General features: G+C 40.5%; 1 protein-coding gene and 1 long non-coding RNA gene across 13 annotated transcripts in view; one reads left to right on the forward strand and one right to left on the reverse strand.

Annotated features, from left to right (window-relative positions):
* The window catches only part of IL1R1 (interleukin 1 receptor type 1), a 131,301-nt gene extending 116,537 nt beyond the window's left edge, over positions 1–14,764 (forward strand). For all 9 annotated transcript variants that reach the window (XM_044925713.2, XM_044925712.2, XM_025260762.3 and 6 more), the window contains 6 exons: positions 145–210; positions 3,335–3,452; positions 4,610–4,761; positions 10,266–10,409; positions 11,639–11,806; positions 12,645–14,764. In XM_044925713.2, the coding sequence (XP_044781648.2) occupies positions 145–210; positions 3,335–3,452; positions 4,610–4,761; positions 10,266–10,409; positions 11,639–11,806; positions 12,645–13,063 (1,067 nt within the window). In that variant the 3' untranslated portion in view covers positions 13,064–14,764. The remainder of the gene's footprint in view (positions 1–144; positions 211–3,334; positions 3,453–4,609; positions 4,762–10,265; positions 10,410–11,638; positions 11,807–12,644) is intronic.
* Positions 3,420–23,092, reverse strand: part of LOC112578002 — an 83,681-nt gene continuing 64,008 nt past the window's right edge. Inside the window, exons 2-5 of one of the 4 annotated variants that reach the window (XR_006543197.2) lie at positions 15,676–15,847; positions 14,819–14,939; positions 6,638–6,761; positions 3,420–3,555 (exon numbers count right to left, since the gene is read on the reverse strand). This is a non-coding gene — a long non-coding RNA (uncharacterized LOC112578002). Of the gene's footprint in view, positions 3,603–6,359; positions 6,490–6,637; positions 6,762–7,541; positions 7,598–14,818; positions 14,940–15,675; positions 15,848–23,092 lie in introns of those variants that run through there. The other 3 variants (XR_006543199.2, XR_006543198.1, XR_003102142.2) reach the window with 3 other exon arrangements.

The following is a 23,092-nucleotide window of genomic DNA, read 5'->3' on the forward strand; positions in this document are numbered from 1 at the left end:
TGGCCCTCTGTCTCCTGCCATGAATACTGTGCCCCTAGAGGCAGATGCTGTGTTGTATATGTTAGTGTTTGATATATTTTGCCGAGTGTTGTCATCTTTGGAGATTCGAATCTATAAGAGACCTTGTGGGTGTTTTTCTTTCAGAGAAATCCAGAAACACAAAACCTGAGATTGTGAGTCCAGCTAATGAGACAATGGAAGTGGTCTTGGGTAAGTGGGCTACAATTAGGATATGCTGAAATCAGTGTTTTTTTGAACTAGAGAGTAAGATAAACTGTACCTTTGCTGCATACAGCCCAAGCTGTTCACTGCATGTACCTAAAGTTAGAAAGTGGCACAGGTCGTGTCTTGTTTCTTTGGATTTTTTTGCCTCTTATGGCAAATATCTAGCCACGTCTCATTGACTCAGCGTTACTTTTCTATGGACAGTTACTATTCATGAAGACATCAGCCGAGAAACAAGTTCAGGGACTTCCTTGGTGGTGCAGTGGTTAAGATTTCGCCTTACAATATAAGGGGTGTGGGTTCGATCCCAGGGAGGGGAGCTAAGATCTCACCTGCCTCGTGGCCAAAGAACCAGAACATAATACAGAAGCAATATTATGACAAATTCAATAAAGACTTTAAAAATGCTCCACATTAAAAAAAAAAATCTTAAAAAACAAAGACCAAGTTCAATAGGCCTAGAAATAAGAAATGGAATATATTTGGTATAGGATGGATTTCTTTTCCTGAGAGAGTTAAGCTTTTAGGTAGAAGACTAAGACTATAGACCCAGAAGATAAATTACTCTAGAGAATTATTTTTCCAAGTTAGTGATAATGTTTTATTTCAAGAATAAAGACATAATACTATAGGCATTCACATCTAAGCTGTGCAATACAGTAGCAGCTAGGCAAGTGTGGTTATGTACACAGCCACACTAAATTTAAATTAAGTAAATTAAGTTTAATTAAATATTATTCCCTCAGTCAAGAGCTGACTGGCTTAGATGTGACTAGTGACTATGTATTAGACAGCACAACTATAGAATGTTTTTGCCAACACTGAAAGTTGTTGGAAACCACTGGTCCCAACATAAAAACAGACTTTTCTTTTGTATCAGAGGATCAAAATTCAGGCTGGCATATAGAATTTTCTTCTGTGATAGTAACTGCATGAAGACAAAGAACAATTGTACAGAGATTAAAAGCTAAAATATGTGACCTCTGAATTCTGTACTTGGCCAAGTTGTTCTTTGTGTTGGAAGGTAATATACAGACATTCATAGATGTAAACAAAGAAAGATATGAAGACTTTAAATATTGGCCAGTAGAATTCAGAGCAGTGTTTTCAACCTTTTATTTCCCCCTTTTTTCTTCCCCTGTAGAAGGCAATGGCACCCCACTCCAGTACTCTTGCCTGGAAAATCCCATGGGCAAAGGAGCCTGGTGGGCTGCAGTCCATGGGGTCGCTAAGAGTTGGACACGACTGAGCGACTTCACTTCCACTTTTCACTTTTGTGCATTGGAGAAGGAAATGGCAACCCACTCCAGTATTCTTGCCTGGAGAATCCCAGGGACGGGGGAGCCTGGTGGGCTGCCGTCTATGGGGTCGCACAGAGTCGGACACGACTGAAGCGACTTAGCAGTAGTAGTACCACCTAACAGGACATTTTTTTCCCAATCCTCTTTACTTTCTCAGATATTTAATGCCCAGATATGTACTCTGGCACGTTAGAGGACTGCAGACCATTGCAATAGATAAGCTTTTGTTGCTCTCCTCGCTAAGAAGTACATTTTTCCCTGTTGAGAAGGCATGCTCTGGGAATGCGTACTTAAGAGCTCTCTCTAAAACCTAGATTTGATCTACAGATCTAAAAATAATAACTACATTCAGTTCAGTCTCTCCTTTGTGTCCAACTCTTTACGACCACATGGACTGCAGCACACCAGGCTTCCCTGTTCATCACCAACTCCTGGAGGTTACTCAAACTCATGTCCACTGAGTCAGTGATGCCATCCAACCGTTATCTCATCCTCTGTCGTCCCCTTCTCCTCCCGCCTACATTACATTAGAAATAATTATTTTAAAATATCACATTGATCAGAGGCCCATCACCGTAGCATAAGGTTATGCTATAGTCAGGCTTTTATTTGATAAGATTTCACATTAATTACCAATAAAATGACTTAGAAAAATAGGAACTGAGGGACACTTTCTGCACTTGATTTGCGGCCCCATGGACTGTAGCCTGCCAATCTCCTCTGTCCATGGGATTTCCCAGTCAAGAATACTTGAGTGGGTTGCCATTTCCTTCTCCAGAGGATCTTCCTGACCCAGGGATCAAACCCGTGTGTCCTACTTGGCAGGCAGCTTCACCACTGAGCCACCTAGGAAGCCCTCTGCACTTGATAAATAACATTAATTCAAACCAGTCATCACCAGCATTTTTAATTGTGAAACTCTATAGTGTTAAGCCTTATACAGGCCTGGACTTTCTTATTGAAGTCAAGAGTGAGACTAAGCTGCCCACATGAACTTCTTACAGTTACTGTAACAGTTACTTGTTCCAGAAGTGCCCACTAATGCAAAGATTAAAGAACCAAGGCTTGCTGACTCTAGGGGAGAAAATAACTTTGTTTTCCGATTGTATAATTACATACCTATAAATTTCAGGAGAATTACTGGGGAAAGTTAGAATAATTATTGTACTAACTGGCCAGATATAAAATTAATATACTATAGTATTAGACTAGTTTACGAAAAACCAGCAAGTAAACATAACAAGAAAAGAGATCCTATTGCAACAGAGCTGTCTATAAAGTATCTTAGCAAAATCTTTAGAAAATATATTGGATTTATAAGGGAGAAAAAAGCCATCCAAACAAAAAAAAATCCCCCCAATCTCTGACTTATAAACCTCAAAAAATTGAGGATAACATTTCAGAATATGTGCAGTGTTGATGTACAGGCATGTTCATTGGTATATCAATCATAATTAAAAATTAGGAAATTATGTTTTGCAATAGGAAAGGAGCTTGTCATAATATGTCTGTATGATGGAATACTAAACCACTATGAAATAGCCTGTTTTGGAAGGCTGATCATGTGAGCCAAAATTCTCAATAGTCAGAGTAGATGTTAATGCCCAATTTTCAAAGCTGCATAGTGTACAGAAAGGTAAGGAATAAGATACATGAAGTTACTAATTGTGGTCATCTCTAAGTGGTAGATGTAAGAACAATTTCTTTTTCCTTTCTTATACTTTAAAATTTTTATTCAACAGTCATTTGTTAATCTAGATAGAACAGAGTCCATTGATGTTATGATTTAAAAATACATTGCTTTGCAGGATCCTGGCTTCAATTGATCTGCAATGTTACTGGCCGGCTAAGTAACTATGTCTACTGGAAGTGGAATGGGTCAATGGTTAGTACATATACTCCTGTGCTAGAGGAAGACTTTATCACGTAAGTATGCCAAGAGTCAGTTGTACCCTAGACAAACTGTGGTATTAAATTCCAAGGGTAGCAAGGCTTGGCTTCTCTGGTGGCTCACTTGTAAAGAATCCACCTACAATGCAGAAGATGCAGATTCAGTCCTTGGGTTGAGAAGATTCCCTGGAGGAGGAAGTAGCAACTCACTCCAGTGTTCTTGCCTGGGAAATCCCATGGATGGGGATCCTGGGGGGCTACAGTCCATGGGGTCGTAAAGAGCTGGACATGACTGAGTGACTAAATAACAAAGCAAGGGTTAGTGCCAAGGATGAGTGGCCACTGTGCTTAGTTGTTGTGACCCTGGGGACTGTACCCCACCTGGCTCCTTATGGGATTTTCCAGGCAAGAATACTGGAGTGGGTTGCCATTTCCTTCTCCAAGTGGGTCTTTGATTGACCCTTTACTTTTGCTAAGTAGGATTCAAAAGATCTTGTACAATACAGGTGAACTACATGTTATTATGGTACCAATTCCAGACCACTTGGAAGGCTTTCTCTTAAATTCAGTTAAAAATTGCAACATTCCAATGATGCAATCGTCCTGAATTTTCCTTCACGTCATTTCATTTTTAAAGTAGTTTAGAGAAGACTCATGAAATGTATGGAGAAGGAAATGGCAACCCACTCCAGTGCTCTTGCCTGGAGAATCCCATGGACGGAGAAGCCTGGTAGGCTGCAGTCCATGGGGTCGCACAGAGTCGGACACGACTAAAGTGACTTAGCAGCAGCAGCATGAAATGTAACCAAGAACTAAAGCATGCTCCTGCTCAAGTCTCTGATGGCTCCCTGTCACTTCTCCAGGGAGAAACTCCCAACCCTTAGCATCACCCAGGAACCTTGCCCATCTGTCTCGATCTACTCTTATTTCATATATTCTCTGTGTCCTATGGAGCCCAGAATCCCCATTTTTTTTGAAGCTGGTCATTTTGATTTGATTTCTCTCTGCTAGTAAGTGGTCCCAGAGCTATCAAATATCAGATCAGTGTGCTGCTTATAGCCTTATTCTTACAGCTGTGCTTTAGGCTGGTGATTCTTACTGCTGCAGTGGATGTGACAAGGAGATAAACCAGGTATATGTATTGTTTCTATAATTGATGCCATCTGTACAATTTTACTTATTCTTTTGAACAGAGTGGAGAATCCTTTAAACAGAAGAAGGAGTACAGTCCTCGCACGGCTTAATATTTCGGCAGTGGAAAGTAAATTTTTCCTGCATCCATTTACCTGTTTAGCCAAGAATACAGAAGGAATAAGCACAGCATATATACAACTAATACATCCAGGTAAACAAGAGAGTCATTTATTTGAAATGCAGCTTTGTATTCCCATGGTGAGATATCATGACCTTGAGGTTTGCCATGCTATTTCCTCTGCCCACAATGCTCTTAGATTCCTTTTAACCTGGGGACTTCCATTCACTTTACTTCTCAGGTGAACTGTATCTTCTGTGAAGTTTTTTTGCCCTACTTTCCTTCTCTTAACGCATCTCTCTGCCTATGTATTTCCATATCTATCTTACTTAGTTTTCTTTACGTGATTGTAAGTTCTATGATAATGCAGACAATTGCTAATCATTCTATTTCCAGAGCTAGTTAGCAGCTTAAGTCTGATCATCAGTTCAGCTCAGTCGTGTCCGACTCTTTGCGACCCCATGGACTGCAGCACACCAGGCTTCCCTGTCCATCACCAACTCCCGGAGCTTACTCAAACTCATGTCCGTAGAGTCGGTGATGCCGTCCAACCATCTCATCCTCTGTTGTCCCCTTATCCTCCTGCCTTCAATCTTTCCCAGTATCAGGGTCTTTTCCAATGAGTCAGTTCTTCACATCAGGTGGCCAAAGTATTCGAGTTTCAGCTTCCGTCCTTCCAATGAGTGTTCAGGACTGATTTCTTTTAGGATGGATTGGTTGTATCTCCTTGTAGTCCAAGGGACTCTCAAGAGTCTTCTCCAATACCACAGTTCAAAAGCATCATTTCTTTGGTGCTCAGCTTTCTTTATAGTCCAACCCTCACATCCATACATGACTACTGGAAAAACCATAGCTTTGACTAGATGGACCTTTGTTGGCAAAGAAATGTCTCTGCTTTTTAATATGCTGTCTAGTTTGAACTTTTCTTCCAAGGAGTAAGCGTCTTTTAATTTCATGGCTCCAGTCACCATCTGCAGTGATTTTGGAGCCCCCCAAAATAAAGTCTCTCACTGTTTCCCCATCTATTTGCCAGGAAGGAATGGGACGGATGCCATGATCTTAGTTTTTTGAATGTTGAGTTTTAAGCCAACCTTTTCCTCTCTGCTTTTACTTTCATCAAGAGGCTCTTTAGTTCCTCTTCACTTTCTGCCATAAGGGTGGTGTCATCTGCATATCTGAGGTTATTGATATTTCTCCCGGAAATCGTGATTCCAGCTTGTGCTTCATCCAGCCTGGCATTTGACATGATGTACTCTGCATATAAGTTAAATAAACAGGGTGACAATATACAGCCTTGACGTACTCCTTTCCTGATTTGGAACCAGTCTGTTGTTCCATATCCTGTTCTAACTGTTGCTTCTTGACCTGCATCTTGATCATCCTAGGTGCCTAATGAATATAGTTTTAGGTAAACAACTCCATGATGGATGCACAGGGGAAGCCAAAATATCTACTTTCCAGAGAGGATGTCAGAAGTTACTGGTTTCATACATTGTATAATCAAACACAATATTGACAGTATTTGTGTTCCAGCTCATGGATTTATTTTTCTGTCTCATTTATTCTACCATTGACTCCTTCTAGTGTATTTTATGGTATCCTTCCGCTCTGTTGGGTTGTTAAAACTTCTTGTAACTTCTCACTCCTCACATCCACCCTTTTCCTGAGTAGAACTCTGTGATCTTTATGATCAGTATACTGAACTCCTTCTTGGGTAGACTGCGTATCTCCACTTCAGTTAGTCGTTTTTCTAGGTGAAGGGCTTTATCTTGCTCCTTTGTCTGGAATGTATTCCTTTGCTGTCCCATTTTGTGTAGATTTCTATTTGAATTTTTGTGTATATGGAAGGTTAGTCGTGTTTCTTGACCTTGGAGAAGTGGCCTCTATAGGGAACATTCTATTGTCCCATCAGTACACCTCCCTCTCATCACCCAAGGGCCGGGGCCATGGTCCCAGGGTAGGTTCTGACCTGTTTGCAAACTCAGTTCCACAGGCTGCGAGATGACAGTTTTCTTGTGTCTGCCCTCTGGTGGGTGAGGCTGGTTTAGAGGCTTGTTCAGGCCTCCTGGTGGGTGGAGCTATGTCTTGCCCTCCTGCAGGAAAGCAGAGGCAGAACACTCTTTGACATACATCACGGCAATATTGGACTTCCTTGGTGGCTCTGTAGTAAAGAATATGCCTGCAGTGCAGGAGAAGTGAATTTGATCCCTGGGTGGGGAAGATCCCCTGGAGAAGGAAATGGCAACCCACAGTATTTTTGCCTGGAGAATCCCATGGATAGAGGAGCTTGGCAGACTACATACAGTCCATGGGGTCACAAGAATCGGACATGACTTAGAAATATTTCCACCACCACAGCAATACTATTTCTGATCCATTTTTCTAGATAAAGTAAATAAAAACAAAACCAAATGGGACCTAATTAAACTTAAAAGCTTTTGTACAACAAATGAAACTATAAACAAAATGAAAAGACAACTTAAAGAATTAGAGAAAATATTTGTAGACAATGTGACTGGAAAGGGATTAATCTCTAGTTATGTAACTCAATAACAACAAAAAGCCAGTCAAAAAATGGGCAGAAGACCTAAATAGACATTTTTTTCAAAGAAGACCTATAGATGGCCAACAGGCATATGGAAAAATGTTCAACATCAATAATTAATAGTTTATTGTAGTTCTGATCTGCATTTCTCTATCACTTCCCTCTGATCAGAATGAATGTGAAAGTCACTCAGTCATGTCCAACTCTTTACGACCCCATGGACAATACATTCCGTGGAATTCTCCAGGCCAGAATACTGGAGTGGGTAGCCATTCCCTTCTCCAGGGGATCTCTTCTCCAGGGGATCTTCCCAACCCAAGGATCCGAACCCAGGTCTCTCGCATTGCAGGCAGATTCTTTACCAGCTGAGCTATCAGGGAAGCCCTACCAAAGGAGAGGGAGAGGGATAAATTAGGAGGTCAAGATTAACATGTACACACTAATATATATAAAATAGATAACCAACAAGAACATACTGTACATAGCAAATACTATGTACTCAGTATTTTGTAATAACCTATAAGGGAAAGAAAATCTGAAAAAGTATATATGTTGTTGTTTAGTTTCTAAATCGTGTCCAGATCTTTTGTGACCTCATGGACTGTAGCCAGCCAGGGTCCTCTGGCTGTGGGGTCTTCCAAACTCAGGGATCAAACCTGTCTCTCCTACAGTGGCAGGCAAATTCTTTACCTCTGAGCCACCAGGGAAGCCAGGAAAAGTGTATAGACACACACACACATATATATATAACTTAATCACTTTGCTGTACACCTGAAACAACATTATAAATAAACTATACTGCAATAAATAAAAATTTTAAAGTGTGTGAAACATTTTAAGATAATTTATAGTTGAATTAAAATATTTATGAATGTTTACATGGAAAAAAATGAAAAGAACCTATGGACAAACTATTAGAAAGTAAATGAATTTAGAAATTTCAATAGTGAAAGTTAGTCATTCAGTCATGTCTGACTCTTTGTGACCCTGTGGACTGCAGCCAGCCAGGCTCCTCCACTACCCCTGGAATTCTCCAGGCAAGAATACTGGAGTGGATTGCTATATGTGTGTATATATAGTATTTCTATGTATATCTTTAAATACCAATAATGAAAGTTTTAAAAAATAGCATTTATAATAGCATCAAAACTATCAAATACTTAGGAATAAATGCAGCAACAATTGTTCAAAATCTGATACAAACTAAAAATAATTACTGAGATAAAGACCTAATAGATGGAGGGATACCCACAGATTGAAAGACTCAGTATTATAAATACTCTTCAGTTCAGTTCAGTCGCTCAGTTGTGTCTGTCTCTTTGTGACCCCATGAATCGCAGCACGCCAGGCCTCCCTGTCCATCACCAACTCTTGGAGTTCACTCAGACTCACGTCCATCGAGTCAGTGATGCCATCCAGCTATCTCATCCTCTGTTGTCCCCTTCTCCCCCTGCCCCCAATCCCTCCCAGCATCAGAATCTTTTCCAGTGAGTCAACTCTTCGCATGAGGTGGCCAAAGTACTGGAGTTTCAGCTTTAGCATCATTCCTTCCAAAGAAATCCCAGGGCTGATCTCCTTCAGAATGGACTGGTTGGATCTCCTTGCAGTCCAAGGGACTCTCAAGAGTCTTCTCCAACACCACAGTTCAAAAGCATCAATTCTTCGGTGCTCAGCCTTCTTCACAGTCCAACTCTCACATCCATACATGACCACAGGAAAAACCATAGCCTTGACTAGATGGACCTTTGTTGGCCAAGTAATGTCTCTGCTTTTCAATATGCTATCTAGGTTGGTCATAACTTTCCTTCCAAGGAGTAAGCATCTTTTAATTTCCCCTCAAATTAATCTGTACATTGAAAGCAGTTCCAATCAAAATCTCAGCAGTATTTGTGTAGGTGCGGGTGTTTGTTTGTGTGGGCATGTTGTTGTGGGTGTGTTTATTCTAAAAGTCATATTGGAAAAATAGTTAAGGTAGTCTTGAATAAAAATAGTCTGGAAGATTTACACTTCAGATAAGATGATCTTGTACAAAGCTACAGTTGGGGACTTCCCTGGAGGTCCAGTGGTTAAGAATCTGCCTTGCAATGCAGGGGATATGGGTTGGATCATGGTTGGGGAACCAAGATACCACATGCTATGGAGCAACCAACCCCAAGCATCACAACTAGAGAGCCTGAGTGCCACACCTAAGACCCGACACAGCCCAATAAATAAATAAATATTTTAAAAAGCTGCAATAATTGAGTATAAATGTGAACTATCAATTAGGCCAATTGGACATTAGTCTACCTTGATTTCCACTTTCTTCTTTCTCCGCCCTCCTCCCCCTTACCTCTCCACCAGACTCCTCCGCGGTTATCAGCTGAGTGACTAGCCTGTGCAGCTGGGAGAATGTGCAGTGTGAAACGCTGTCTGGCAGTCCTAAACTCTTCTTTGCTTTCCTCTAGTCTACCACTTTTTTCACCTGGCTCTTCTACTTTTGTAGAACGTTTGTAGGCTTCTGAGTGACTTTGACTTTACTCATATTCCTATGAAGTGCTCTATCTTATGGTCTTTGGTGTTTTTTCTATGTTATTGCATACTACTTAAGTGGGAATTAAATACAGTGCACCTTAGTTTTATACAGTATCCATCCTCAATGCCTTTGTAGATTAGTATCCATTAATAGGGGCTTCCCTGGTGGCTCAGTGGTAAAGAATCTGCCTGTAAATGCAAGGGGCTCAGATTCGATCCCTGGGTTGGGAAGATCCCCTGGAGAAGGAAATGGTAACCCACTCCAGTATTCTTACCTGGGAAATACCATGGACAGAGGAGCCTGGCAGGCTATAGTCCATGGGGTCACAAAGGAGTCAGTCATGACTTAGCAACTAAATAACAACAACAACAATAATCCATTACTAAGATACAGTAATGAATGAGTTAATACTGTCTGGAATTTGGACTTACAGACTGATCCCAAATATGGTTTCTCTGGGATGGTAATGTTTAATTTTCCATGCTCAGTTTTTAAGTCTTTGGGTTCTAATGTGTTTTTCCCCCTTCTCTGCTATAGTCCCTGATTTCCAGAAGCCCACAGTTGGTATATTCGTCATGTTAACATTGGTAATTACATGCTCTGTTTGCATCTACAAAGTCTTCAAGGTTGACATTGTGCTTTGGTACAGAGATTCCTTCTATGATTTCCTCCCGAAAAAAGGTACAATTTTGTATTCTATGCAGTATTTTCCTGAGAAAGTGGGGGTAGTTAAGAGGGTTTTTATTCAAATTTTAAAATGAAATGTGGTCCATACAAAATAATGTAATTATACATAATTATAGTTTCATGACTGAATAGTATTAATATTTTCTAAGTTACTGCTCTGGTGTTCATAATGGTGGGATAGCCTGGCATTTAGAGCATCTGCTTATAAATCCAGTTATTCAGAAGCCACGGTTGAAGACTTGCTCTGTGCTAGGTAGCACAGAGATCACCCCATTATCTGCCATAAAATGAAAGAAATGACTCAGTTTTCCTGCACCAGGGAAGCATTCTCTATTTTGTTTAAATCTCAGAAAAAACTACTACTCCACTAATATATGGGCTTCCCTGGTGGCTGAGTGGTATAGAATCTGCCTGCCAATGCAGGAGAAACGGGTTTGATACCTGGGTTGGAAAGATCCCCTGGAGAAGAAAACGGCAACCCACTCCTGTGTTCTTGCCTGTAGAATCCCACGGACAAGGGAGTATGGTGGGCTACAGTCCATGGGGTCACAAAAAGAGTCAGACACAACTTAGTGACTAAACAACAACACTAATACATAAAAGGAAGAGTGGATAGAATTCAGGACTGAGACATTTGAGTAAGATGAGAACAAGGAAATGAGAGTTTCATACTAGGCAGGTGAAGAATCTTTCCTTATGGGGGACCTTTGAATAATATGAGAACTTAGTAGTGAAACGCAATAAAAAAACTTGTCAGAGGTGAATACTTTAAAAAGACATTATAGAACAGTCTTTTGGACTCTGTGGGAGAGGGAGAGGGTGGGATGATTTGGGAGAATGGCATTGAAACATGTATAATATCATATATGAAACGAGTTGCCAGTCCAGGTTTGATGCACGATACTGGATGCTTGGGGCTGGTGCACTGAGACGACCCAGAGGGATGGTACGGGGAAGGAGCGGGGAGGAGGGTTCAGGATGGGGAACACATGTATACTTGTGGCGGATTCATGTTGATATATGGCAAAACCAATACAATATTGTAAAGTTAAAAAATAAAATAATATTAAAAAAATAAAAAGACATTATACTTTTTGGTATTGTTGCTGTGTACCATTGTACACAAAATTAGTAATTCACTATGAAATGCATGTTTGTGATACTGACTTTAGCAAATCTCATTTTTTCTTTTGGTTCTAAAACCATTGCATTTTCCCTTTTAGTTTCAGATGGAAAGACGTATGATGCATACATACTATGTCCAAAGACCCCTGGGGAAGGGTCCACCTGTAACTTGGATATTTTTGTGTTTAAAGTCATGCCTGAGGTCTTGGAAAAACAATGCGGCTATAAGTTGTTCATCTGTGGCCGAGACGACTACGTTGGGGAAAGTACGTGTGCAGTGGAAAGAAGTAACATCTTGTATAACTAATTGAATTACTAAAGTTGGATAACTAATTGAATTACTGCTGCTGCTAAGTCACGTTAGTCGTGTCCGACTCTGTGCGACCCCATAGACTGCAGCCCACCAGGCTCTCCCGTCCCTGGGATTCTCCAGGTTACTAAAGGTGGAAGACTGCAGCCTGGGTATACATACTTGACAACTTGAAGAGCCTCTTAAGTGGGACTTCCTTGGTGGCTCAGCGGTAAAGAATCTGCCTGCCAATCCCTGGTTCAGGAAGATCCCCTGGAGGAGAAAATGGCAACCCTTTCTAGTATTCTTACCTGGGGAATCCCATGGACAAAGGAGCCTGGTGGGCTTCAGTCCAAAGGGTCGAAAAGAGTCAGACACGACCGAGAGACCAAACAAGAACAGCGTAGTGGCACATGATGATTTTCATATTAAATGCAAGTGTTTACTTTTCTCACACTCTATTGGGGCAACAATTAACTAAATTGTATTTCGTTTTGCAGAACTTAACTAGTTAGATCTAGTAGTTACTTTACAACTGATGGTAAAATAGGAGTGATGTAGATCCAGTGGTTTAGCAAGAAAGTTTATAAAATTTATTCTTAAAGTACTCCTACTCTGCCATGAAATACTCACCTTTTGTGGGTCAGTGTTTGAGCTCTTCTGTAAAATGATAAACTCCTTCAATTTAAGGCAAGAAGAAAGAGTATCGGGAGACATAGGTGATGGGGTGGGAAGAACCTTGAGGGGTCTTGGTTCTGGAGGGAAGGATTATAGATTGAAAGTTTACTTACTATGCTGTGTCTCATGTTTTTCAGGCATTGTTGAGGTTGTTAATGAAAATGTAAAGAAAAGCAGGAGACTGATTATCATTTTGGTCCCAGAAACGTCAGGATTCAGCTGGCCGGGGAATTCATCTGAAGAGCAGGTGGCCATGTACAATGCTCTCATTCAGGAAGGAATTAAAGTCGTCCTATTGGAGCTGGAGAAGATTCCAGACTATGAGAAAATGCCAGAATCCATTAAATTCATTAAGCAGAAACAGGGGGTCATACGCTGGTCAGGGGACTTTAGAGAGGGGTCGCAGTCTATGAACTCGAGATTCTGGAAGAAGGTCAGGTACCACATGCCAGTCCAGCGGCAGCGGCGTTTATCCAAGCACCAGCTGCTGTCCCCGGCCACCCTGCTGGACTCTAAGGAGAAACGACCCATGGAGATCCATGTGCCTCTTGGGTAGTGGAGAAGCTTGGCCAAGAGTTCCTTGGTGACTCCTGTCTTCGGGCACTGCAGGCTGGGCCTCACTGACTTGCACGGTCATCCTACACACCTGTTTAGTCCCTTATCCCTGAGGTCACCTGGGACCGGATTAAGGGGGCAGGGTGTGGCGAAAGTTGCTCTGTGACCAGGGCAACTCCAGGCCGAGGGCTTGGGAAGTCCTTTAAGAAGGCGCTGGATGCCCTGTCTGAATGTTTGGACTGCTGAGAAAAGGCGCTGGGCAGCAAACCAGAGGAATGCATATGCAGGTAATATTCACCATCTATAGACAGATTTAGGAAGTCTCCCAGGGTCTGAGGGCAGGGCTGTGGCCCAGTCTGGGCACAGCAGGCCCTCGAGGGGTTCTCCTGGGCATAGCTACTGGCAGACTGAGACCTGTACTTCCCAGAGGATGTAGAAGCATTCTTGGAGAACTTTCCGTCTGCCTTGCATTTCCCATACCTCTCGACAGACAGCTGGCAGTCACTTTCCAAAGATGGAATTTCATTTCATGGAACCTTTAAAACTGTCATTTCAATGAGCAAAGGAATTCCCCTGACTCTTAAGGATTTGAAATAACCTTACCTTTCTGCAGGAGAGAGAGAATTTTGGGAGCAAGAATAGCAGAGTATGGACCCACCTCTTAATGCCTTCCCCCTGCAGTGACCACTTGGTTCCACCTTTATTCTTCTGCCTATTCCTGGACTCGTCACTTCTCTGGAAGGTCCACTTCCAAGTCACCTCCTCCTCTCACTCTGTCACACACACAGCCTACAGATGAAACGTCTTTCTACGATGCTCGGATCTTAAAATGCCCTTGCTAGACCGCCTCCATGGGCTCCTCCTGGGCGAAAGCCCACTTCCGCCCATGAGCATCTGACACCTCTCAGTCCTGCTCTGCACACGCCCAGATCGTTCACCTTCACACCTGTCCCCAGCCTCCCTCCATCTCTGCCTCTCTTTCCCGTCTCCTCTGACCAGAAATCCTCTTCACGTTTTCTCTAGCTGACCCAAATTTTATTAAAACTCAAAATTTACTCCAAGTCCCTTTCCTCAAGAAACTGCCCTCAGGCACTTGTTCTGTTTCTGTCAGTCTGATTGTATTTAGGCTGTCTCTCCAGGAAGTTGCTTCTGCCTCCAGCTCCAAGCCCTGTTCTCTGCAGAAAAGGCAGGGGTGTCTCTTTGTTGGCAATGCCTTCAGAAGAAATTTGCACACATAATGTACACTGTGCTTTACTGTTCAAAAATTTCCACAGGTTATTTTATTTTTTGAAAACCTTCGTTCAGTTTCCCTTTAACCTTTTCCTTTCAGGCCTTCCCCATTAATTAGATTTTACTGCATAATCTGATGGGAATTTTTCTTCTTGGTCAGTGTGAGTGTTTAAGAAAAGTTTGCAAGTATAGTGAAGTATTCCATTTCCAGTTGTTAAAACTGGCTTAGCAGAATTTTTATTTTCCCCCTTCTGCCTCTATTTGCAGTAAAAGAGGGTATTGAGCCATTTTTCTAATGAGTTTTTTGATAAATTATATTTGTACTGGTTAATGATTTAAAAAAAAACCTTGTTTATATAATTCTGCAGCAGATACCAAATATTTTTATATAGAAAGACACCAGATTCATGTACAGCACGTATCATTGATCAATGGACTGTACTTATTTTCCAATAAAATTGTCAAAACCTGGTATTGATTGTTCTCCTTCAAATCTGTTTCTTTGCTGGCTCTCTCCCGAGTTTACCTGCGTGCTCCCAGGTCGTGTGGAAAGTGAGGGCACCTTCTTCCTGGGGAGATCAGAGGTCATTAGCTGAGGGCTGACTCCCCTTTGTAGGCTCAGCTACACTCCGCCTGTTTGCTTGCTCCTAAAATAGATTAAATATGAGTCTTTTTAACTTATTACCGGTCCAAAAACTCATAGGGGCAACATTTGTATAGACTTTTAAATCTTTTTTTTTTTGCTTTTTACAAAAAACTGTATTGGAGTATAACCAATTAACAATGTTGTGGCAGTTTCAGGTGGACAGTAAAGGGACTCAGCGTACATACACATGGATGCATGTCCCCCAAACTCCCCTCCCCTCCAGGCTGCCATATGACATTGAGCAGAGTCCCCTGTGCTATACAGTAGGTCCCTGTTGGTTATCAATTGTAAATATAGAATGTGTACCTGTCCATCCCAAACTCCTTAACTTCCCCCACCATAAGTTCTTCTGTAAGTCTGAGTCTGTTTCTGTTCTGTAATTAGGTTCATTTGTATCATTTCTTTTTAGGTTCCACATATAAGGTATGTCATAACATATTTGTCTTTCTCTGACTTACTTCACGTGGTATGACAGTCTCTAGGTCCATCCATGTTACTACGAATGGCATTATTTTGTTCTTTTTAATGGCTGAGTGCTATTCCGTTGTATATATGTACCACATTTTTTATCCATTCCTCTTAGACTTTTACATCTCACAAAAAGTTTTTATTTTTCTCCTTTGACCCAGGAGCCTAACAAAATCAACAGATTTCATATCCAAATGCGAGCTCTAATGTTCACAAACTCTAAGGATCAGATCGCCTTTCACAGCGGGTCAGTGCATCTTTCTTCTTACCCTGTAGCTGTTCTAACAAGCAGATGGTGCTGTGAGTACCCGAGGAGAAGGGCAGAGGTGGCAGGTCACTTTAAAGTCCACAGGGTCAAGCAGATGGCCTGTCCTCAGGGAATGGTAGCGTTGTCTCTAGTAATTCTGGGAATAAACTTGGTTTCTCCAGTCATATTGAAATCTGCAAATAGAATGGATAGAGAAGCATACAATTGGTTATTGACACTTAGGGAGGAAGCAAAGCAACGTAAAAGTAAGGCCAGAGTAGAGAGCAGTCAGGTGGAGCCGTGACATCTGGAGACCAAAGCCTGGCTCACCCCCATCCCAGGTGCTTCTGAGTTTCTCAGGGCCAATGACTGTGTCCCTATGACCCTCTGCCAGCCCCAAACTTTATAGGATGCTTAGTGCTCTAAAGAAAGAAGGGGATTACTTTAACACATTCCTGAGGGATTTTTCAACAAAAATTAAAAATATAAGAACTTAGGAAAAGTGAGGAGTCAGCTATCCATAAAACTTGCCTAAACAGACTATCTCAGTGGAAGGATTCAGAGAGATTTCACCATATTTTGGTGATTTTTTTTTAACAGTTAATATATTTTTAGCAAACAGAATAAAACAGTGCTAAGAGCAATTTTTTTTTTTTTTTTTTTTTGGTCATGAGAATTTATATTCTTCTCTTTACCAGATAAACTTTCCTCAGAATACCTTTTTTTTTTTTTTTTTTTTTGGTCTTTGGAATTATTTCTCACTAGTGGTTCTACCTAGTTGGAAAGAGACCTGAGTGTAAGTTTCTGCATTGTCACAGTTTTGAAACTCGTACACAGCACAAGGTTGTTTTGACCTTTCATGCCAAGAGGAAAGTGACATGATGTATTTAAAGTGTGCAGTGCAGGGCATGCACACTCAGTCGTGTCCAGCTCTTGGTGACCCCATGGACTGTAGCCCACCAGGTTCATCTGTCCATGGGATTTTCCCAGCAAGACTACTGGAGTGGGTTGCCATTTCTTTCTCCAGGGGATTGTCCCAACCCAGGGATCAAACCCTTGTCTCCTGCTTCAGCAAGCAGATTCTTTACCACTGAGCTACCTGGGAAGCCCATATTTAAAGTAATAAAAGGGAAAAACCTATAACCAAGAATACTCAACCCAGTCAGGCTCTCCTGACTTGAAGGAGAAATCAAAAGCTTCACAGAGAAGCAAAAGCTAAAAAGATTCAGCACCACCAGACCAGCTTTACAAAAAATGCTAAAGGAATTTCTGTAGGAGGAATAGAAAAGGCACAACTAGAAATAAGACAGTTAGGAAAGGGGAAAGCTCATAGGTCAAGACAAATAAACAGTAAAGGTAGAAAATCATCCACACCACATATGATCTCAAAGCTAGCAATCCTGAGAAGAGGAAATCACAAATGTAGGATAGTGGAAACGCATTTAAAATTAAGAGACCAGCAACTTAAAAAATCTTATATATATAGACTGCTATATAAAAACCACAAGTTAACCAAAACCCCCAAATCTACAGTAGATAAAAAGCAATCCAATGTAACATAAAAGAAAGTCATCCAATTACAAGAGAACACAGGAGGAAGGTGAGTTCTACCAAATGTGTGTGTGTGCTCAGCTGTGTCTGACTCTTCTGCAATCCCGTGCACTGTAGCCTGCCAAGCTCCTCTGTTCATGGAATTCTCCAGGTAAGAATACTGGAGTGGGTTGCCATTTCCTCCTCCAGGGCATCTTCCTGACCCAGGGATCAAACCCACGTCTATCTCAGCTCCTGCATTGGCAGGTGGATTCTTTACCACTAGCACTACCTGGGAAGCCCCCTACCCTTCTGAAACTTTTCCAAAATATTGCAGAGGAAGAACACATTCAAACACATTCTATGAGGTCACCATCACCCTGATACCCAAACAAGACGGAGATACCAAAAGAAAAGAAAATTACAGGCCGACATCACAAAATTACAGGCAATATCACTAAAGAATGTAGAGGGGAACATCATCAACAAAATACAAGCAAAATGAATCCAACAGTACATTGAAAGGATCATCCACCATGATTTAGTGGCATTTATCGCAGGAATGCGAGGATTTTTTAGTATCTGCAAATCAACCAGTGATACACCACATTAACAAACTGCAGAATAAAAAAATATATGATTATCTCATAGATGTAGAAGAATTTTTTGACAAAACTCAACTTGTATTTTTGATAAAAATTCTCCAGAGACTGGGCATAGACAAAACCTACCTCAACATAATAAAGGCCATATATGAGAAATCCACAGCCAATGTCATTCTCAATGATGAAAAGCCGAAAGCATTTCTTCCAAGATCAGGAACAAGACAAGGATGTCCGTTCTCTCCACTTTCATTCAACAAATTTTTGGAAGCCCTAGCCATGGCAAGCAGAAGAAAATGAAATAAAAGGAATCCAAACTGGAAAAGAAGCAGCAAAAATCTCAATTTTCATATGACATGATGCTATACATAGAAAATCTTAACAATGCTACCAGAAAACTACTAGAGCTCATTAATGAATTTTTTATAGTTGCAGAAGACAAAACAAAACAGAGAAAATGTGTTACATTTCTACACACTAACACTGAAAGATCAGAAATAGAAATTAAGGAAATAATCCCATTTAGCATCACATCAAAAAGAATAAAATGCTTAGGAATAGCATACCTAACAAGGCAAAAGACATGTACTACAAAAACTAAAACATGCAAATAAAAGAAATGGAAGATGATACAAAAAGTTGTGTTTAGTTGCTCAGTCATGTCCGACTCTTTGAGACCCCATGGACTGTAGCCCACCAGGCTCCTCTGTCCATGAGGATTCTCCAGGCAAGAAAACTGGAGTGGGTTGCCATGCCCTCCTCATGGAAAGGTAAATCATGTTATTGTATAGGAAGAATAAAAGCTGTCAAAATGACTACATTAGCCAAGGCAGTCAAAGGACTCATTGCAATATTTATCAAATCACCAAGGCTTTTGTTTTTTTTGCAGATCAAGGACAAAAAACTTTAAAATTTGTATGGATACCTATGCTAAGTCACTTCAGTCATATCTGACTCTGTGTGACCCCATAGACGGCAGCCCACCAGGCTCGCCTGTCCCTGGGATTCTCCAGGCAAGAACACTGGAGTGGGTTGCCATTTCCTTCTCCAATGCATAAAAGAAGATCCTAAATAGCTAAAACAATCTTGAAGAAAAAACCATGGAGCTGAAGGAATCAAGCTGTCTGATTTCAGACTATGCTACAAAGTTAATCAAAACAGCATGGTACTGACACAAAACAGAATTAGAGATCAGTGGAGTGGAATAGAAAGTCAGGAACTTAATGCGTGAAATGATGGTTAGTAAATCTACTCAAAGGAGGCAAGAATGAACAATGGAGAAATTGAAGTCTCTTCAATAAGTTGTTCTGGGACAACAACATGCAAAAAAATGAAACGAGACCATTTTTTACCCTAAAAATAAGTAAACACAAAATGGATTGAAAAACTATGTATGATCAAGTACAACAAAAACTTCGAGGAAAATATAGGCAGGATATTCTCTAACATAAATTGTACTAATACCATTTTTACTTAGTTCAGTCTCTCAGGCAATAGAAAAAAAAGCAAAAATAAATAAGACCTAACCAAACTTATGAAATTTTGCACAGCAAAGCATAAAAAAATGAAAAGTTAAAGATTGAGGGAAGATATTAATATTTGAAAATGATGTGACCAAAAAGCAATTAATCTACAAAATATGAAATTCTGCAGCCATAAAATTAAAAGACAATTGCTCCTCGGAAGAAAAGCTATGACCAACCTAGACAGCACATTAAAAAACAGAGACATTTCTTTGCCGACAAAGGTCCGTCTAAAAAGGTCAAAAGTCAAAGCTATGGTTTTTCCAGTAGTCATGTATGGATGTGAGAGATGGACCATAAAGAAAGCTGAGCACCAAAGAATTGATGCTTTTGAACTGTGGTGCTGGAGAAGACTCTTGAGAGTCCCTTGAGCAGCTAGGAGATTAAACCAGCCAATCCTATAGGAAATCAGTCCTGAACATTCACTGGAAGGACATGCTGAAGCTGAAGCTCCAATACTTTGGCCATCTGATACAAAGAACTGACTCATTGGAAAAGACCCTGATTCTGGGAAAGATTAAAGAAAGGAGGAGAAGGGGACAACAGAGGGTGAGATGGTTGGATGGCATCACTGACTCAATGGACATGAGTTTGAGTAGGCTCTGGGAGTTGGTGATGGACAGGGAAGCCTGGCATGCTGCAGTCCGTGGGGTTGCAAAGAGTCGGACACGAACGAGTGACTGAACTGAACTGCAAAATATATGAACTTCTCATTCACTTCAATATCAAAAACACTAAATCAAAAAATGCACAGAAGATCTAAACAGACATTACTAAAAAGACATAGAGATGGTCAAAGAGTACATGAAAACATGTTTAATGGAGATAATTATTAGAGAAACAGAGATCATAACTACAATGAAGTACCACCTCACACTGATGAAAATTTCCATAATTAAATTATCTACAAACAACAAAGCCTGGGGAGAAAAAAAAATCCCTCCAACACTGTCATGGGGAATGTAATTGGAAAAAGCTAATATGGACAACACTATAGAGACTCCTTAAAAAGTATGTTAAACTTTATTGTTAACAAAAGAAACACACTCACAGACTCACAAACTAGGAAAAATGAGCTTTACCACTTGAGGAAGGTGGCACGATAATTTAAAATGTTAAGATTAATATACATACACTATTGTATACACAAGAGATAATTCATAAGCACATGCTGTATAACACTGTACTAAATACTCTTTATTAACTTATGTGTAAAAAGAACATGAAAAAGAATAGATATCTGAATAAGGAAATAATTTTGCTGTATAACTGAAAATAACACAGCATATCAATATTCCACCAATATACAAAAAAAAATTTTTAAAGGGGAGAATGTTATGCATATTTTATAAGAATACAGAAATCTGATAGGGAAAAAATAAATAAAATATTTAAAAACAAACATTATGTAGGAGAAAGTCACATCAAATAAAATATTTTAAAATAAACACGTAGGTGAAAGACCTACGCTGAGATCTATAAAATAAAAGGAAACTGAAGAAATGGAAACATACCATACTCTATGATTAGAAGCATTAATATTTTTACAAAGGCCATAGTTCATAAAGCAATCTAAATATTGAAGGGAATCCCTGTCAAATTACTCATGATATTTTTCACAGAATTAGAACAAGTAATTCTAAATTTATAGGGAACCATAAATAACCCCCAAACTGCCAAAGCCATTCTGAGGACCAGGAACAAAGCAGGGGGCATAACCCTCCCAGACGCCACACAACACTACAGAGCTACAGTATTCAAAACAAGGGGGTCCTGGCAGAGAAACAGACCTATGGGGCAATGGGAAAGAATGGAAACCCCAGGCACAAACCCACAGACCTATGGTCAATCTTTGACGGAGGAAGTAAGAATATACAATGGGGAAAAGACAGTCTGTACAGCAAGTGGAGGTGGGGAAGTTGAACACCCACAAATAATCACTGAAATTAGAAGACACCCACACAGCTACCCACCCCTCCAAAAAAAAGGAACTCAAAATGGCTAGAGGACTTAAACAGGAAGACACCACACCACAAACTCCTAGAGAAAAACAAAGGGAGACCACAGTCAGAAATCATCTCATTGTTTTCTCACTTCTAGCTCCCAAGGTAATACAAAAATAAAAAATGAGACTTAGTCAAATAAAAGGATTTTGAACAATAAAAAAGTAACAGAGAATGGGAGAAAATAGTTGCCAACAATATGATCCACAAGACACCAGTCTCAAAATATACAAAAAGCTCACTCACCTCAATATCAAAACACTGGCAACTATACAAAAAGCCAGACAGAAGATCTACACAGACATCTCTCCAGAAAAGACCTTCAGATGCCAGGAAGCATAGAAAAAGATGCTCAACATTGATAATTTTTAACAAAATGCAAATCAAACCAAATTGAGGTATCATAATAACATTCAAAATTTCCATAATTAAAACATCTACAAATAAGAAATGTTTGAGTTGGTGTGAAGGAAAAAAAAAACACCTCTCCTACACTGTTGCTGGGAAGATAAAAGTGGTACCACCATTATGGAGAAGAGTAAGGAAGTTCTTTAAAAACTAAATGAATTTACTTCAGTCAGTCATTCAGTTTAGTCACTCTGTCATGTCTGACTCTTTGTGACCCCAAGAAGTACAGCACGCCAGGCTTCCCTGTCCATCACCAACTTCCAGAGTTTGCTCAAACTCATGTCCATCAAGTTGTTGATGCCATCCAATCATCTCACCCTCTATTGTCCCCTTCTCCTCCTGCCTTCAATCTTTCCCAGCATGAGTCTTTTCCAATGAGTCAGTTCTTCGTATCAGGTGACCAAAGTATTGGAGCTTCAGCATCAGTCCTTCCAATGAATATTCAGGGTTGATTTCCTTTAGGATTGACTGGTTTGATCTCCTTGCAGTCCAAGGGACTCTCAAGAGTCTTCTCCAACACCACAGTTCAAAAGCATCAGTTCTTCGGTGCTCAGCTTTCTTTATGGTCCAACTTTCACATCCACACCTGACTATTGGGAAAAAAATAGCTTTAACTAGATGGACCTTCATCAGTAATGCCTCTGCTTTTTAATATCCTGTCTAGGTTGGGTCATAGCTTTTCTTCCAAGGAACAAGCATCTTTCAATTTCATGGCTGCATGCTAAGAAGCATAAAACACTAAAAATAAAGTTGAAGATGACTCATAGAAATGAAAAGATATCCCATGCTTTTGGTTTGATACCAGTAATATTTTTAAAATGCCCATATGACCCAAAACAATCTATAGATTTAGAGCTATCCCTATCATATTCCTTGTGATATTTCACAGAACTAGAGCCAATGATTCTAAATTTTACTTGGAGCTGTACATGACCAGAATTGCCAAAGCAATCCTGAGGACCAAGGATACAGCAGGAGGCGTAACACTCCTAGTATGCTATGCTATGCTAAGTCGCTTCAGTCGTGTCCGACTCTGTGCGATCCCATAGACGGCAGCCCACCAGGCTCCCTCATCCCTGGGATTCTCCAGGCAAGAGCAATGGAGTGGGTTGCCATTTCCTTCTCCAATGCGTGGAAGTGAAGTCATTCAGTCGTGTCCGACTCTTAGCGACTCCATGGATTGCAGCCTAACAGGCTCCTCCGTCCATGGGATTTTCCAAGCAAGAGTACTGGAGTGGGGCGCCATTGCCTTCTCCGAACGCTCCTAGTAGCCACATATCAATAATCACTGAAATTAGAACCCACGTGCACACCATTCAACAAATAGGAACTCAAAAAAGCTTGAGGAGTTAATAATGGACATCACTCCATAA

The sequence above is a fragment of the Bubalus bubalis genome, chromosome 12, assembly GCF_019923935.1.
Source record: "Bubalus bubalis isolate 160015118507 breed Murrah chromosome 12, NDDB_SH_1, whole genome shotgun sequence".
Taxonomy (NCBI): domain Eukaryota; kingdom Metazoa; phylum Chordata; class Mammalia; order Artiodactyla; family Bovidae; genus Bubalus; species Bubalus bubalis.